The 17,470-nt window shown below is 38.3% G+C and overlaps 2 protein-coding genes across 2 annotated transcripts; one reads left to right on the top strand and one right to left on the bottom strand.

The window, feature by feature from the left end:
• Window positions 1-355: 355 nt before the first annotated feature.
• LOC131427528 (telomere zinc finger-associated protein-like) lies at window positions 356-2,037 on the bottom strand. Its single transcript, XM_058590838.1, has 3 exons — window positions 1,861-2,037; window positions 1,668-1,800; window positions 356-1,609 (listed from the first exon to the last, which is right to left on the bottom strand). The coding sequence occupies exons 2-3, from the start codon at window positions 1,689-1,691 to the stop codon at window positions 356-358; spliced, it is 1,278 nt and encodes a 425-aa protein (XP_058446821.1). The 5' UTR covers window positions 1,692-1,800; window positions 1,861-2,037.
• A 4,492-nt stretch (window positions 2,038-6,529) lies between these two features.
• Window positions 6,530-15,121, top strand: LOC131434899 (nuclear receptor binding SET domain protein-like). Its single transcript, XM_058602157.1, has 6 exons — window positions 6,530-6,801; window positions 7,036-7,235; window positions 7,293-9,794; window positions 12,532-13,544; window positions 13,602-14,081; window positions 14,146-15,121. The coding sequence occupies exons 1-6, from the start codon at window positions 6,776-6,778 to the stop codon at window positions 14,491-14,493; spliced, it is 4,569 nt and encodes a 1,522-aa protein (XP_058458140.1). The 5' UTR covers window positions 6,530-6,775; the 3' UTR covers window positions 14,494-15,121.
• Window positions 15,122-17,470: the final 2,349 nt, after the last annotated feature.

The following is a 17,470-nucleotide window of genomic DNA, read 5'->3' as shown; positions in this document are numbered from 1 at the left end:
GCATGAGATAGGGACTTGTTGGCACTCAGTTATCTCACCTTTTGAAAAAAAAAAAATTAAGCAAATTCATCACTGAATCTGGATATTTGCGATGAGGAATACCTTTGAACGACTTTGAATTGAAGTTTTAAATAGAATATTTAAACCAAATATTTATTTTTCAAAAAAAAAAACAAATTAACAAATATTTTAATTCATATCGTGTCTGTGTTGCATTGAACATTGATGTAAAAGTAAACATTGAATGTTTTTACTCTTTATTGCTAGTTCCAAAGATAAATGATCAGTTGTATGATGACTACTTTTATATTGAGTCAGGATTTCACAAACACATTACTTGTATAAACTCATAAACTTATTTCATTCTTTCTTTATTTGATACTCTGATTAAGTTAGCTTGCACATGACTTTGGGCATGCATGCACTTTCTGAAATCACCATTGCATTGACGGCAATGAAACCGATGTATCGCTCGGATGTGCAGCTGTAAATATTCGTTACAGGAATAGTACAACCGACAAATCGAACAATAGTGCACCTCTTTATTGTCAGGTACCTTGTGTACGTCTTTGAGATGTTTGTTGAGAAAATGTTTAATTTTGTATGTCAGAGGACACTGTGGACAGCGAATTCGATTTTCTAATTCATCGCATTTTTTTGAATGAGAAGTTTGGTTCAACTGTGTGACTTGTGGTTTTCGGTGATTCGGGTTCACTGTTGTAGTTCTTTTGATTGTTATTTGTGAGGTATTCAATTTTGATAAAACAGAAGATTGACAAGATTTCACGTGCTTTTCGTAATTGGCCTTTTGAATAAAACTGCTGTTACACTGATTGCATTTGAATAACTCCATACGTTGCGTTCGGCGATTTTGTATGACTTGTGAGTTTAGTTTTGTAGGTAACGAAGATGTGCTCGCATGCATCGATGGCTTCATTACATCGGTATTAGATTTTCGATGATCAGTTGACTCGTGAACAGCTAAATTTTTCTGGGTTTGAAACACTGCATCGCACTGCGAACATTTCACAACGGCGGACGCATTAAGCACCGATACTTTTATTCGTTTTTCTTGAACCATAACCTTTAAATTTGAAGTTATTTCCGGTGGAGGTCGTTTCGGAACTGTCGATGTTATCGCTCTTCTATTCAAGATGTTGATATGAGGCATTACAGTTGAAGGTTTGCTTGGAATAGCTTTTTTGTTTTCATTGCAAACTTTTTCATTGGTCACAGTAGTCACCTCATGCTCTGGAGATAAATTTTCCTGCTTCACCACTACCGTTTTAAGCTCTCCATCCATGTGGTAAACACCAACATCTTTAACAATCTCCACAGTTTGGCCAGAAACAATTTCAGGAACATCATCCTGAATAAAATATTCTTCTTCTTTGATTTCAGTGAGTCGTGGGTCGAGGTCATATACATCTATAAGGATTACATCGTCCTCTTCCAGTTTGGGATAAATGATTTCATCACCGTACGTTCGGCGATAATCCTTCACAGCGATATGATTCCGCATAACCGTTTGCTGGAACTCATGAATTTCATTCAGCTGAGCAATACACACACCACAAATAGCATAGGGAAAATCCTCCAGAGGTATAAGCTTTAAATATGTTTTTCAATTAGACTATAATCGACCTCGAGCCTAATGACCTACTTACAACAATTTTTACATAGTTGGACATTCGTTGGAGTAGTTCGTCGTGGTGTGTAACTTCGTTATCTTGCAGCACCGTAAGTAAATTTAATTGTGACAGACAAAGTCGGCAGTAAAGAAGTGGATTTCAGCTAGGGCTGAAAGAGATGTGCCAAATTAACGTAGGTTGAATTTATTAGTCTACACAATTAACATACACTTGCGGTGATTGCATTTTATGTTTTATTTCAATTCACAACTATCTCTAAATATGAAATTCGTGGCGTCTCTCCACCGCTAAGAAAAAAAAGTAGTATTTTGCGTGCGCGCTGAAAACCAGAAGATTGCTTTTTTGCATTAATGTTTACACCCAACATTTACAACCCAACAAAAACTCTGCGCCGAAACGTCTTATTTTAAATACGCACACAAAAGCTTTTTGTTTCCATCATCACACATTTTCATATAAAGGAACGAACAGAAAATGGATTAAAAACTATTCGCCCTCTTACGACAGTTCGACAGGTAGATAGCGCTGTAGTTCAAGCGATGATGTTTTCGAATTATACTTCGCAGTAAATTTTAATTTATTTGCGGTTGAAAGTCGGTTGATTTTTCTTGTTGCCTCTGTACTTAAATAATAGGTCTTGTCGTTTATTCCACACAGTGGCTGTTTAAATCTTTAATTTCGATTACAAAAATTGATTACATAACCTATAGTGATAAAATTTGGTCTTGGAGCAAATATTATGTTCATAAATGATTTCTGTAAACCAACACTGAAAAATTGCCTGTATGACCTTACTTCGCATCTTGTAGCACGCCTTGAAGCAAAGTTCTAACAAAAGTGAACCCTTCATTTCATTGGATTGCCATGGATTGCTTAGTTCATATGTATGCTCAGTAGCATATTCTCTCACGCATCCAGTTTCTCTCTAATATAGGTCTCTCATTCAGTTATGTCGAGCAAAGTGTTCACAGTGAGTGTTTTTTTTTTGTTGCTTTGTTCGTTTGAGGATTCACAATACAAGCCCTGATATTCTAACAAAAGTTCTAGTTCTCACATTTCTCGAACAAATTGTAAACAAAATACTTTTTTTGCGAGCATGGTTGCAGTACTAGTACCGGCAAAAGAACTTTGTTACCGCTCCGGAACAAAGTGTTGAAAGATCGTGGTGAACTTTCGAGCTTAAGGCTGTAATGAACTGTTTATTTCTATTAAATAGAAAATATAAAATATACACTGGTTTAAAAAAAACGACTGGTTACTTAATTTACAATGCTTTTTGCTATGTAGGTACTAGATACTAGAACAATTCAGAACAGTAAGTTTTTGAAGAACCGCCCAGACCTTTTTGATTCTCGGTTGATTTTTCAAAAGGCCGTAAAAACAAGTGACATTTTCTCTTTGTTTACTTTCTTTTCTATTAATTAATCAACTCTTTGTATAAAATGATACCTGAAACATTGAAACAATTTTAAAAACAAGGAAACCTTTATAATCACGTCACAATAATCGAAAGAGAAAGTAAAAGAGGAACTGTCACTTGCTCATACAGCCATTTGAAAAATCAACCGAGAACTCCATTGAAGGTTCAAAATTTTCATACACTACTGCGAAAAACAGAATGAAACAAGAGTACAACATTTAGTAGAGAATTATGTGTCAATTATGAGGCCTTTTCCAAATTGGTAAACGACATAGTCGTGCTTGAACAAATTCTTTCAAATATAGGAACGCCATTGAAGTGTTTGAACGAAATCATCACTAAATTCAGAAACACTTCATGTTCATCCAAAGTCAATCACAATCAGCCTATCTCTCAAACTATATTCTCTAAATCACACTCTAATCTCACAGTACACTTAAAATAATAATCATATATTGTTACGTGAAAAGTTATGTGAAGATTTTCCACCCTACTTTTCACGTAGGTTTTAATGGACTGGCATTTAAAAGCGGCTTAATACATAAAAATTACATGTTTCATAAGTATAATGGAATGTACTGTTTGTATCACATTTACCTATCAGTCCATATCAAATTTAAATACAAGAGAATTACTATTTTATAATGGTTGAAGTTAAAAGGGAGATATTTCAAATTTTTATATAAATCTATGAAATGAAAAATACCATGAAAATAAAACATTTATTTCAGAAAATTAGCATAGAATTTCAATGGCTGAAAATAAAAAGCAACTAATAACGTCGTGAGATCTCGAATAGACAAGCCTCCAGAAATCGTTTTTTTGTCATTGTCATTGTCATTGTTATTCGTGTTATACGATTATCTTCGAGTTAATTATGGATTGTAAGTATAAGTTGAGCACAATGATGGATAAAGTGATTATAATTATGATGCTTTTCCGCAAGAGCCCTTCTACGTTCTATAAAAATATGGTAGCACAGGCTCTAGTTTCTAAATATCCGGCTCTTGCATCAGAGATAGGCGATGCTTCTCAAGCACTGTGGTTCCATGCAAATGCAAGCCACCCTACAGATAAAATGTTTTATTTGGTCATAATAAATACAATATTTGATTGGCCTTCTAACGACAGTTCGACATGTAGATGGCGCTGTTGTACAAACGATGATGTTTTCAAATGAAGCTAACAAAATACATAGGAGTGTTTATTCTCCAGTGAATTTTTATTTATTTGAAGTTGAAATTCGAATAATCAAATAATATTCTGTTGTAATTAGGGAAAAATCATTGATTTCTATCAATTAGAGTTTCAACCAATATTTTTATTATTCCGCTTGGTAACGTTCTAAGTTTTTTGCTTTCGAATGACTTACAGATTGATAATATTGACTTTATCTGTTGATACCATTGTAGTTCTGTACTGAAAAATAAAGGTTTACTTTTTATGCACAAGTTGAATGAATGCAAAAGTTTTACCCATTCCGTAGGTTTGTTTAAGGAAAAATTACTATGTTAGTAACTATTTCCGCATTTAATACTCGATTCCTATATTGCTCAATGTGATAATTTGCTAACAACATCGTTTTCTTGGTCCATAAAGTGAAACATAGAAGGCGCGGACTTGATTTTAGTTTTGCGTTTGAAAGCCAATATCGGAACGCTAACTACAACTGGGTAATGTTTCCAACGAAGTTTGAACTCATATAAAAATAACATATATTTTCATTTAAATAGTAAAATGCATTCGAAGTTCAATTATTTTGTTTTGGTTTTCTGAAATTTCAAACATTAAACTAAATTAAATTCAAAATTTATTTCTTATTGTACTGAACTGTAGAAATTACTGAACTAATCGGTTGTTTTAGAATCTTCCCGTGCTAACCCAACAGTATAATATTTACCGAATCCTCATCCTGATTCCGGTACGTTCAGCTGTGTAAAAGTCGGTAAAAATATTGCTCAGTTTGATAAAGGAAATTAAGTGTGCATCCAACCGAAGCCGAAGTCGAGATCCGAAAACTCCCACAACACTAACGATGCAGGTTGAGGTTGCATTACACGAGTCCAGTGTCTCTAGCTGCATACTGATTTCGAATTTGTTTTTCGGTGGACCAAGTTTGAAGCATTCGGCAGGAGCGGGCACACTTCCGGACTCACGTAGGCACTCGGTCCAGTCGAACACATGGAAACTTTCATGCTGGAATGGTCCGGTCGATGTAGTAAAAATTGTAATTAGATAACATATCTCGCAAATATTTACACTACTTACACTTTGAGGGCCTTTTTCAAAATCGAGTTTTTCATACCGGAATTTCACGTAGATTGTTTTACGTTTGGTCAATTCACGTCAACCTTATGTGATGACTCTATTCATTTTAGGGGATGTTCGTATAACATTCATTTTCGTCGAGCGAAATATTTAACTTAACATTTGAAACCATTTTACGTGATTTTTCAAGTGAATCGAACGTAAATTTTTATTTAAGTGTAGGTAACGGCACGCCAACAAAGGCCATTACGCCAGTTAATTCAGCTGTTTTTCGAAGAACGGCGAATCTAACATTGACAGCAAATGGAGAAAAACATCGATGAATGTTTCGATTTTGGTTTCAAATCGTATTTAGAAATTATCGTATATTCTCAGACCAATTTATGATTAGTCGATGAATTGTTAGTTTATCTTCAAAAGTGATGCAAATTTTACCACTTTCTATCTATATCCACGGAATAAATCAACATAAAAAGAGTTTCGCCCTTTTTGGATTTGTTTACTTTTATGCTTCCTTGTTTTTAATGAAATTGGCTGGTTTTCGCGACTAAGACAAATCTGCGAGTAATTTTATCGTCTCATTTACTATTTCCAGTGGTAGAAGGCTCTGAAACCATCTTAAAATACAGAAAAAAAAGTTTCGCCCTTCCTTAGTAGCAATTGAAGTATCGCCTCGTTAGTTGTCATGGAATACGGAGGGCGAAACTTACGTAAATAAATGGTATGACAGTTTCACCTTTTATAGTTCTTTGTATTACAAAGTTGAGATTTTTGTAGAATCCGAATTTTCATGCAAAATTGTAGGATTTTGAAGCTTTTATTGGTAGGTGAGAGAAACTCGATTTACTTTTGTAAGATTCGCCCATCTTTGAAAAACAGCTGAATTCTGGTTTGTAGAACAAATAACTTAGTTTTCAATAAGCTAGCTACCTTCACACCTACGAACCGCCACAGTACTTATGAATTTTTTTCTTTCTCGCGATATAATGGAATATTCATCAAACTTTCCCAATTCATTTTAAATAATTTTAATTATTAGGTTGTATTTAGTAGCCGTGTATGTTTGACGTTAGATTCAGACGTTTCGATTCTTTCTGAGTCGGATTTCGATTGACGTTCCAGTTTCGATTTCAAACTAACACATTCGAACGGTATTATCTTTGACAAGTTTTATATATAAAACGCAAAGTGAAGCCACGGCTTGCATTTTGTTTTCTTTATAATTTTTACAGTTATTCTCTAATGTTTCAGTGTATTTTCATAGTAATTTTGCAAAAATATAAGTTGCACAGTATAGACAATTCTTTAAATGATTAAAATAGCTGGCCGTATTGTATAGTGGGGAAAAATTAACGAGACGCTTCCAACGTTGAATATCGGTGCAGCATAAAGTGTCGTTTCTTAGCAAACTTTGATTACGTTAAAAGCGAACAAAATGGGTCGTAAAACAAGAATTCGCAAGTAAGTAGTATTTTGTGGTGCAGATTTTTGGAACCTGTGGTGTTTTGTGATTCCTATTTTGCCAATCGTAGTACTTCTTGTCTTATCGGAATCTGTTATGCAATAGGGTTACCAGTTTTGGCGGTACTTTTTTGTGTGTCCAAGTGAAAGTAAACGCTATGGTTTTTAATCTCAGCAAACTAGAATATATGTTGGCGATGTGTATTTTAAAACTCTTTCATTTGCTTGTCATAGAATTCGTCCCAACCAAACAGAACGGAAGAAGGGTAGTCCTGTCAATCGATCACCAAAAATGAGCGTTGATGTCGAAGAAATGCTCGAATCCAGTGTTATCTCTACTAACGATGGAACGATTCGGACTAAGAACGGCATCAAAGTTGGGGATCAAATTCCGCAGACTCCCAAGCGGTGTAGATCACTCCCAACTGAAAATGGTAAGTTTTTTAAAATTATCATTGCAGTTTTTTTTTCTATAACCATTTTAATTCTAGCTTTCAAACGTCCGAACAATAAACTGGTCTCCACATTATCTCCCATAACTCGAGGTAGAAGCAAAAGACGTCTTGCTGACTTGAGACCGCAAGCAGAAAAATTACACGTTTTGCTGACGAGATTGAATCCATTGAATAAATCAGTAGATGTGAAAAATGTTATACCAACCGAAGAGTCGATTGAACCGGGTAAAGTTGAACCAACAATTATCCTTGAGAGCAGCCAAGTGCAACAGCCAGAAACAACGTTGGTCTCGAAACCTGCCTCTCTTCGTTCCATTCGAAGAAACAAAAGATATATTCAAACTAGTCCGGAAACTATATCTTACCAAGCTACTGCACCAGATGCAGTGACCGTGGTGAATATTGAAAACAAGAGTGACGATGGGGAATCGAAGGTAAACTATAAACCATTAAACTCACCGGACGCATCTTCCAGCGAACCTTCCGACGCAATAATTTCTCCGAAAGTTGCTGAAGAGCGATTAAAATCTCCCGATAGATACCAATATTTGCTTAAACAGCTTGAAAGCACGTTGAGCCCAAAATTAACGGAACCAAAAAAGGAAACCAACCGTCCAGTAAGTCGCTATGGTCGCATCCAAAAGCAGAAAGAAAATAACGATTACATTCCAATGAATGTGGCCAAGTTTATAACAAAATTTTCACCGAGAACAAAACCCATAAAGGTAGAAAAAGTTGTCGAGTTGCTCTCTGAGTCCGAGGAATTTGAAATAACAGTTCTAAACTTTCCCCCGACGTCACCACAACAATTTGAAGGCAATTCAACAAGTGAAGTCAGCAATATTCTTTTGGTAACCGATTCTAGCGATGCCGCTAATGAAATGAAACAAAATATGATCGCGACTGATCTGCTCCCGGTACATGACGACATTTTGGTATCACATGACTCGGAAATTCCTGAACCTGCTACACAGCAAAATGAAAACAATAGTCCCGTTTCAGTTGATACTGTTTGTACAGAAAAAATAGAATCTGAATTGATTCCGGATCCCGTTGAACCACCATTGATTCCGGATTCTGTTGAACCACCATTGATTCCGGACCCCGTTGAACCACACTCAATAGCAGCAGAATATGAGTTGAGTTCGTTGAGTGAATGTTTGGAAGCCCCGCCATCGATGGAAGCTCTCGATACGATAGCGGAATTAATTCCAACTGGCGAAATTTTAGGGATAGATCAAATCAAAATATTAGATCTGGATGCCAGTTTCAGCTCGAGTATAAACGATACGGAAATTGTGGTGGAAAGTGAAAATATTTCGCCGATGAAGACTATGGAAAAATCACCGGATGCCGATAGCGCTAACGGTTCCTCGATTGACCACGAAGTGATGGTGCTCGGAGAGGAACCGATCAAAGGACAACTGGGTTGGGGTGCATTGAGCAATAAAGTGCTCCACTGGCCATGCATGGTTTGTGCTGATCCGACCGATGGTAAAGTAATTAAATTCAAAAACACTGCCAAAAAGCTCAAAGTGATCCACGTTACATTTTTCGCCGACAACGGTCGTCGTAGTTGGATACCGGAGTCTTTGTTGTTGCCGTTTGTCAGTATGGAAGAATATAAAATCTTGATAGACAAACAATGGAGGCATCTGAAAAGAAAAATTAGCACCGTTTTGAAGCCCAACCATCCGTGGATGGAAGCAATCAAACAAGCCAATGAAATGCTGCAATACTCGATCGAGTCGCGAGAACAACGTTTCCAAGCCTTACTAGAGTTAGAAAGTAACCGACCGAAACAGATGCGAAAACGTGCGAAGAGTTCTTCGGCTGGATTCCATAGCAATAGTTTTGGGGAATCCTTCGAATCTACAGGAGGGAAACGACGCCGATCGCCTACCCCCGAGAGCCCGGCTTACGAACCCATTTCAGCCACCGATCTTGATCCAGAATTTAAACGCATTAAACTGGAACCGGATGATCCGGACCTTCTGCGAAACACTATTACCAGGTATTTCCAATCGATGACAGACGGAAGTGATATGATGGAAACGGCCAGTGGAACTAGCAGTGAATGTGACGATATTTCTGAAATGGCAGGATTCGATCGGGAAGCGTACAATCATTTGCTGAACATGAGTCGGATATACGTTTTCGAGGGTCAAACCGAAGCCGATATCGATAAGAAACTACAGAAGTACGTTCAGAAAATCTGCTCCCTACGAATGCAGTCGGCTGCCGGTGCAAAGAATGCCAGGGTTTCCAACAGATTGCGCTCGCAAGCGCTTCGGAACTCATTTCTAAAGTTTGAGATGGAACTCGGGATCGGTCAGATCAAGAAGGATCCGAGTCCGGTCGGGGCGAATGCACCGACGAAAGTGAAAAAGGAACCGAAAACGTTAGAACAGCTTTTTATCTTCACTCTCGAGAAGAACTATCTGATGAAGGGTGTTCCGAAGGGTTTCGTGTGCGTCGTCTGCTATAAACCAAATGATGTGAGCAAGTGCAGCAAGTGTTATAACTTCTATCATCCGGGTGAGTAGCTCTCATAGTTGAGTTGGTTTGACATTTCTAGGTATGGAAGCACTTTTTTATTTTATTTTTTATTTGTACTGAAGTTGCCGTTCTTTGATGATATTGACATGTGGCCATTTGATTGTCATAGGTAACAAGTGATTTGCACGGAATTCTTGTATCTTGACCGAAAATTACATTAGAAGGTATAGGCCTCTTCAAGTGTATGCGTAACAAACGTACGCCATTTAGAATACCGGGGAAAAAGTTCTTCCACTTTTCTTTATCGATAGAGAGAATCTCTCCGTATTGGGACATAGTTTTGCGAATATAAGAATCGGTGACGCTTGAGGGAAGATCATGCACACGCACTTCTATAGCACTTTCTTCCATATATACTGGAATGTTGTACTTAATGTTCTCGTGCTCCACATAGTGCACATTGTTTTTGTCTTCTACGAATTGAATTGGATCCAACTCTTTATAAAACTGGATGTAAACAACATTATTCGTCTCATTACAATGAAGTAAATGCACACGTTTAATGTCAAGATGCATTTGCTCCTTAAGCAAACCTTCCAGTTCTCGTATCGAAGGTCGAATTTTGCACTGCCTGAAGTCAACAACAATTGTATTCTTTCGTGTCGGCGGTAGCTTTTGTTCGTTTGGTTCACTCATTTCGAGGTCGTTCTATTGTTCACTACACAATACTGTACTTGGATTCTTCCGTTCCGAACGTTCCGAGCGTGAGATAGAAAGTCTAGGTTTAACTAGGTTTAACTTGTAGGTCATATTTGTTGTTCCAATTTGTAGGTCATATTTGTCTAAATCGATTTTCACAAGCTTATAGGTTCAAAGAAAAAGTCCTACAGTTTCATACGGAATTCTTAAAATTGTTGTGAATACTACTTCCGGTTCCGGAACTATAGGGTAAACAGGATTTGTAGATTTTGTGAGATTAGGTCCGAACAAACTTTCCTATTTCTATTCAATGAACAGTTGTTTTTGCGAATTCCACAGTAATATTCATATTAATGTTAATCCTAACGTTGTACAAGATCATAAAAGGAAAGGTTCGTGAATGAGTAAACATTGCCGAATATTTTCTTGTGATACAATTTGAGTTTATACACCCTTTACTTTATTTGTGCTGTTGATAAACAGTGCTGATCACCTTCATCCAGCACCCCATTATCCAGATCATTTTACGTTTACCTCTCGAAAGCGAAGAAACAGCAGAATTTCGATTAAAATGTCTCTCGTGCGAAGTGAACGGCGCACAAAACTAAAACACATAAAGTCAAGAACCTGTTCAATGGCATTAAAGACCGTCTCAGAAAGTATGGACGCAACCAAAAACCGCTGCTATTTCGTAATGGTTCAGAATCTGGCAATTTTTATGGCTGCGTCCTGTGGTTTACACTCTTCTCTAACCACTTATGCAGCTGTTTATTAGTTTTCATTAGTTTGTTTCGAAATGCGTAAACTTTCAGCAGAACAACGTCGATAAATTGTGTACAAATGGTGCACAGAACGCGGACTGTCACTGAGAAAGATAGCAAAAATGGAAGGAGTAAGTGAAAAAGCCGTGCGAAATGCAATCAGGAAGTTCGGTGAGGATAACACCTTTGAGGATAAACCGAAAACGGGTCGAAAAAAAAGGTCCTGCTAACCCGCAGTTGGATAAACGTATACTGAAGGCGTTCGAGCAAAAGAAGGAGGTTTCAGTTCGGGATGTGGCCAAAAAAGTGGGCACTTCGAAGTCAAATGTTCTTCGTGTTAAATAACGTTTGAATCTTCGAACCTATAAGAAGCAGAAACAACCAAAACGTAGTCCGAAACAAGAAGCATCGATCAGGCCGAGGGTTCGAAAGCTGTACAATACGATTCTTGCTGGATAGTTGAACTGCATAATCCTTGCCGGGACCACAATATCATACGGTGCGAGAAGGGCAAGTGTTAAACCAGTCCGAGACATCGATTGAAGTCGAAAAATTTGGTAAGAAAGCTATGATCTGGCAAGCAATTTGTAGCTGCGGTAAGATTTCGAAACCCTTCATCACCACTGCTTCAATGAACAGCGAAATATACATCAAGGAATGTTTACAAAAACGACTACTACCCATGCTTCGAAGCCACAAGGATCCTGTTGTCTTCTGGCCAGATCTTGCTTCTTGCCACTACTCGAAATCAACGGTAGAATGGTATACTATCAAAAATGTCACTTTCGTCCCAAAAGACATGAATCCACCAAATTGCCCACAACTTCGACCAATTGAGGAATTTTGGGCATTAACGAAGGCACATCTTAGGAAACATGTTTCGGCAGCCGAAACCATTCAACAGTTCGAAAAAGAAAAAGGAAAAAAGTGTCAAAACTTGTCGCCAAGAAGTCTGTACGGAATTTAATGAGGAACGTTCGCAAGAAGGTGCGCCAGCTAGTCTACAATGGCTAAGTAGCAAATGTTGAGAAGAATATTCTGTTGTAGTCTAATATTATCAGTATATCGAATAAAATTTGAATATCTAACACTTGTGAATTATTTACAGCGAAATCAAAGTGCGTCCATACTTTCTGGTACAGTCTTTATGTTAGCAGTTTATATTGCACTACTTGAGCGACTTGGCAGTTCAACATGAACTCTACTGCTAGTGACACAATTTTTCCACTTGACACAAAGTGCTTTGTCCAACCAATTATATTTTTTTGACAATTATATTTTTTACATACTCATACAAACTGTTTCCAATATTACAGGATGTGTTCAGATTCCACCGAACGCGGTCAGTAAACCGGAGAAAACGGTTGACAGTAAAGCGTTCGTTTGCCCGGACTGCAGCACCCAAAAGGCACCGATTTGCTTTGTTTGTCAGGATCAGGAAGAGACGATCCGGGATGAGCGCAAGCATCGCTGCACGGTTACCGGCTGTGGCAAGTACTATCACTTTCCCTGTCTGAGGTTGTTTCCACAGCACAAGTTAACCAGCACACCGAACTCAAGCACGCTGTTCTGTCCGTACCACACGTGTCACACCTGTGTCTCGGATGATCCACGAACCAATGCGACCACGACCAAGGGTCAACTGATGCGGTGTGTCAAGTGTCCCTCGTCATATCACACGGATGCCAAGTGCATACCGGCCGGTTCACAGCTACTGACCAGTGTGGCCTTAATTTGCCCGAAGCATAGTCTGGAAAAATGCTCGTTGAATGTAAATTGGTGTTTCCTCTGTTGCAAGGGAGGTAGTTTAATTTGTTGCGAAACATGCCCCACTGCGTTTCACCTTGAATGTTTGAAATTCATTCCACCCGAGGGAAAATACATTTGCGAAGAATGCGAATCCGGTCGGATGCCACTGTACAACGAAGTCGTGTGGGCCAAGTATTCTCACTTCCGATTTTGGCCGGCCTTGATTGTACCGCCTCCGATGGTTCCGGAATTTATGCATCGAAGACCGCATGAAGTGTGGGACATTTGCATTAAATTTTTTGGTTCCCATGACTATGGTTGGATCAATCGAAGGAGAATCTACCTGTATCAGGAGGGTGATTCGGAAAACGTGTCGGAACGGAAGCAGGTTGGCATTTTGGTTAAGTACAACGAAGCCCTGCGGGAAGCAAAAGCGGTCCACGGAATGTTGCAGGCAAAGAAAACCGACGAAGATGCTGACCAGGCCGACAGTTCCTTTAAACCGCCGATGTATGTGAAGATTAGGAGCAATAGATATGTACCACCGTTGAAACCGCCGAGTGTCGGCAAGGAAGCTGAGGTAGGCTATTATTGAAACGTTGTTTCAAAAAATTTCTATATTTTTCAATGCTTACAGGAAGAAAATGTTTGTGAATGCAAACCGTCCGACAGCGATCCATGTGGACCGGATTCGAATTGCATTAATCGAGCCCTGCTCATCGAGTGCAATCCAAAGGTTTGCCCTACCCGAGAGCGATGTCAAAATCAGTGCTTTGAAAAGAAACAATATCCAGCGCTGGCTGCCAAACGGATACCCAACAAAGGCTGGGGTCTCGTCGCACAGGAGGACATTCGAGTGGGTCGGTTCGTTATCGAATACGTTGGCGAGGTGGTCAACAATGATGAGCTGGCGCGAAGGCTTCAACAAAAAAAGGAACAAAAGGATGAAAACTGGTACTTTTTGACGGTCGACTCGGAACTCACCATCGATGCAGGACCGAGGGGCAACCTGGCGCGGTTTATTAATCATTCGTGTGAACCGAACTGCGAGACGCTGCTGTGGAACGTGGGAGGTGCTCAGTCGGTGGGTCTGTTTGCAATCAAAGACATCAAAGCGGTAAGTTCTGCAATGCTTCCACTTTACAAATGATGTCAAAGTACATTCCAATTTCCGTTATTAGGGTGATGAACTAACATTCAACTACAACTTCGAAAGTACGAGCGATGAGAAGAAAATCTGCCATTGTGGAGCATCCAAATGTTCTGGATTCATCGGGAAAAAATATCGTCCTCCGGTGGAAGAGGAATCCACCACGGCAAAATCTCGTGGTAAAGCTGGGAAAAGTAAAGTCAAACGTAGGCGACACAGTGCCCATCCATCGGTGCTGTCTTTGAAGAAAAGAAAAATTTCCGTAAGCAAGGAACCTCAAGCTGTCGAGATTCAATCCGGGACGGGTTTGTTCGAAGGGGACCTGACAGACGGAACTGATGCAAATAGTAACCAATCGGCACCGGTATCCTCATTGTAGCACAATTGCTGTTCGAAGCAGCATTCAGTTGTTAACTGGCGGGACCAACAGCTATCGTGGGCGAGTATTAGTTAGACTAGAGGTGGATCAATCCTCTATTTTTAGGTGTTGATATGTTAATTCCGATCATTAGCATCACCAAATTAATAATTTATTCTGTTTTTGAAATTCAAGCGCATAAAGATATTTATTTTACTGCGGCTGAAAAGTTTTAATTCCACTTTAACTTGTTATACTGTAATTGTAGCACACTATTGATCGGATGTAGTTTATTAGTTGACTTGGCATATGTTGAAAACAGCGTACTACTGAACGTGTTAAAATTTTAGAATAAATTACAATCCGAATGATGATAATTGTTTGCCTATAAAAATTTCTCGAATTTGACGTTGCATTGTTCCCAACGACTTTACCAATAAGTTCAAGTTTGTCGAATCATATACCAGTTAATATCGCCACAATCGAGAATGTTTCTTTAATTTATGAATAACTTTCGACAATATATTTAGTTACAATCGTTCATTCGGTAAACAGATGACAGATGCGTCACTCGATCACGCACAAATAAATGCTAGGAAAGTGGCAAGGATGGAAGGTTTGTTTATTTATGGTTTCAAAACATCGTAATAAAAAGTGTATTTTTAATAAACCCATATTTCAAGTACAATTCCTGATTGTGATAAATTATTTTCAATCCGATTTCCGAATGTATGAGTCACTTGCCATTCGAACCTGTTCGTTGAGATCGCAAAATGTCTGTGTATTTACTAGCAGAAACACAAACGTAAATATCGGAAGAAACGGGAAAATTATTGGGAACATATCTGATAAGGTAAGAGTACACTGGGGTCCTTTGCAGCCCCCCGCTGCTTCATCGAAGTCGCTACTTTGAAATTGTCCAGTAGTTTTCGGTTGTTCGAAATTCCGCACAATTTGGAGTATTCATTAGCTTGGGGACAAAATCGATCTTGTTGGCAGCATGCCCTTTCCAGAAGCAGCTTGGAGTAGTGGCTGCTGGCCAAATCTCTTGCCAAAAGATAACTGTGTCACTGTGCTGACAGATGAACGGTAATACACGTTTTTTTCAGGTATTCTTCGGTGTAAACTTGGAATGTCATCGTCGAGTATAACGAATGGTCTCGTTCTCATGCCACAAATGCAAAAAGTTTACCAAAACATAGTCTTCACTGCAAACTAGTCGGCAAACACGAACATCTTTCGACCGGGAAGCTGCTTCAAATCGGATTTGACGTATGTTTCGTCACCGATCAAAGTGTAGCTCTTATGTTTCGTCAAAACACGGTCGTGTAAGATCACGATTTTTGGCCACGAAATTCTGCTTAGTGTGCCAGTTTGATTTTTTTCTGGAATTTCACAACTTGTATTCTTTCCGGGCAAGGATAATCCGCACCGTTTGAAAGTTGGTGATGTATCTTTTCGGATCGAGATTCCTTTCCACACTCACGGTTTCCTTGTAGGCTTCGAACACTCGACAAACTGTTGTTTTCGACATCTTTAGCACAAAATTTTAATGTGGGATACATCTTCGTTTTCTATACAGGGGTGCAGATTAGAAATTCAAAGCAAAGAAATAAACACTTAGAAAGGTGATCAGGCCCTTATTATCGTAACAATCACTTCACTCGGTTTTCACCGTGTAGTGATACCCCTAATAAGGGCCCCAGTTCAGTCATTTTTGTTACGGTTAGTAATATTGTTTCATCTACGGTTTGGAAATATTAGTACGCGTTTGAATGGATAAAATCATATATTTTCAGTTATAGGAATCATTAGCGAGCAGTGCCTTACATCTCCTGCTGAAAATTCTAGAATACGCATTCATCATAACTCAAAATTGAGTGACACACCACTCAAATTCATAAAAAGTGCACGTACTCTAAACTTGAGTTACTATATCCTATCTACTCATTTATGAGTCAAGAGGCGAAGCTTTCAAAATTTGAAAATTTTTTACTCAAAATATGGAAAAAATATATTTTTCAAAATTCGAGTGAGTTTAACTCAAAACTTAAGTTCCTTGCACTCAAAATAACAACATTCTTATTCGTAAATGTTTATATACAAAGTCATTCTTCTTTCTTTTAAATGGAAAGCCCAGAAAAGTAATTCAAACCCGTTTCCTTTTGACCGGTTTGGAATCGAAATGGAACGATGTTGATATTCTTATGTTGTACTTCTCACTTATCATACACACTTAGAAAATTTCGCAGAATTCGGTAATTTTTTACCGAATTTTCAACAGCTGAACGTTTGGTAATCAGTTCGGTAATTGCTGAACTGTCAAACAACTACCGTAAACTGTAAACCGAATGGATCTAACTGATTGTTCGGTAATTTTTTGTTTTTTTTTTATTTTCCTTTGGTTAAAATTCTTTTATTTTCGGATTTTAGAAAACTACATATATTCACAAAAACGAATGAAGGAAATTCCAACCTGCTATGGTTTTATTCCACGCAAAAAGGGGTCAAATGTTCCGGCTGACCGGAATTATGAGCACCTTCCAAAACACTGCACAATCCGTCGAGTCCACCAGAAATTGCCCTTGAACGATTTGTGTAGGCAGCAAGTGGATAAGTCATACAAAATTATTTTCTGCCTATGAGGAAACAAAAAATGTTTAGTGGTTCTAATGTTTTAAAAACTTTAGCACCTGTACCTCAATCCATTCGATGAACTCTACAAGATTTTGATTTGATTAATAAAAAGACACTTACTGAAAATTTGATCAACTGTTTGACAGTAAGTTTTCACGACAATCAGTATTTACAGAAGTTCGGTTATTGGAAGATTATTTTACCATACGGACGGTATGGGTTTTACCGTACTCGGCGACTATTCAGCTTTACCGTATGAATTGTATATCTATTTACCGAACTCTGTAGTGAAAACTGATCGTCCGGCAAAAATTTGCATAATTTTTGTAAAATGACGTTCATATACCGAAATATCGGTAAT

The sequence above is a fragment of the Malaya genurostris genome, chromosome 1 (genome assembly GCF_030247185.1).
Source record: "Malaya genurostris strain Urasoe2022 chromosome 1, Malgen_1.1, whole genome shotgun sequence".
Classification (NCBI taxonomy): domain Eukaryota; kingdom Metazoa; phylum Arthropoda; class Insecta; order Diptera; family Culicidae; genus Malaya; species Malaya genurostris.
Note: the sequence above shows the minus strand (reverse complement) of the source record. Positions and strands in the feature narration are given on the sequence as shown.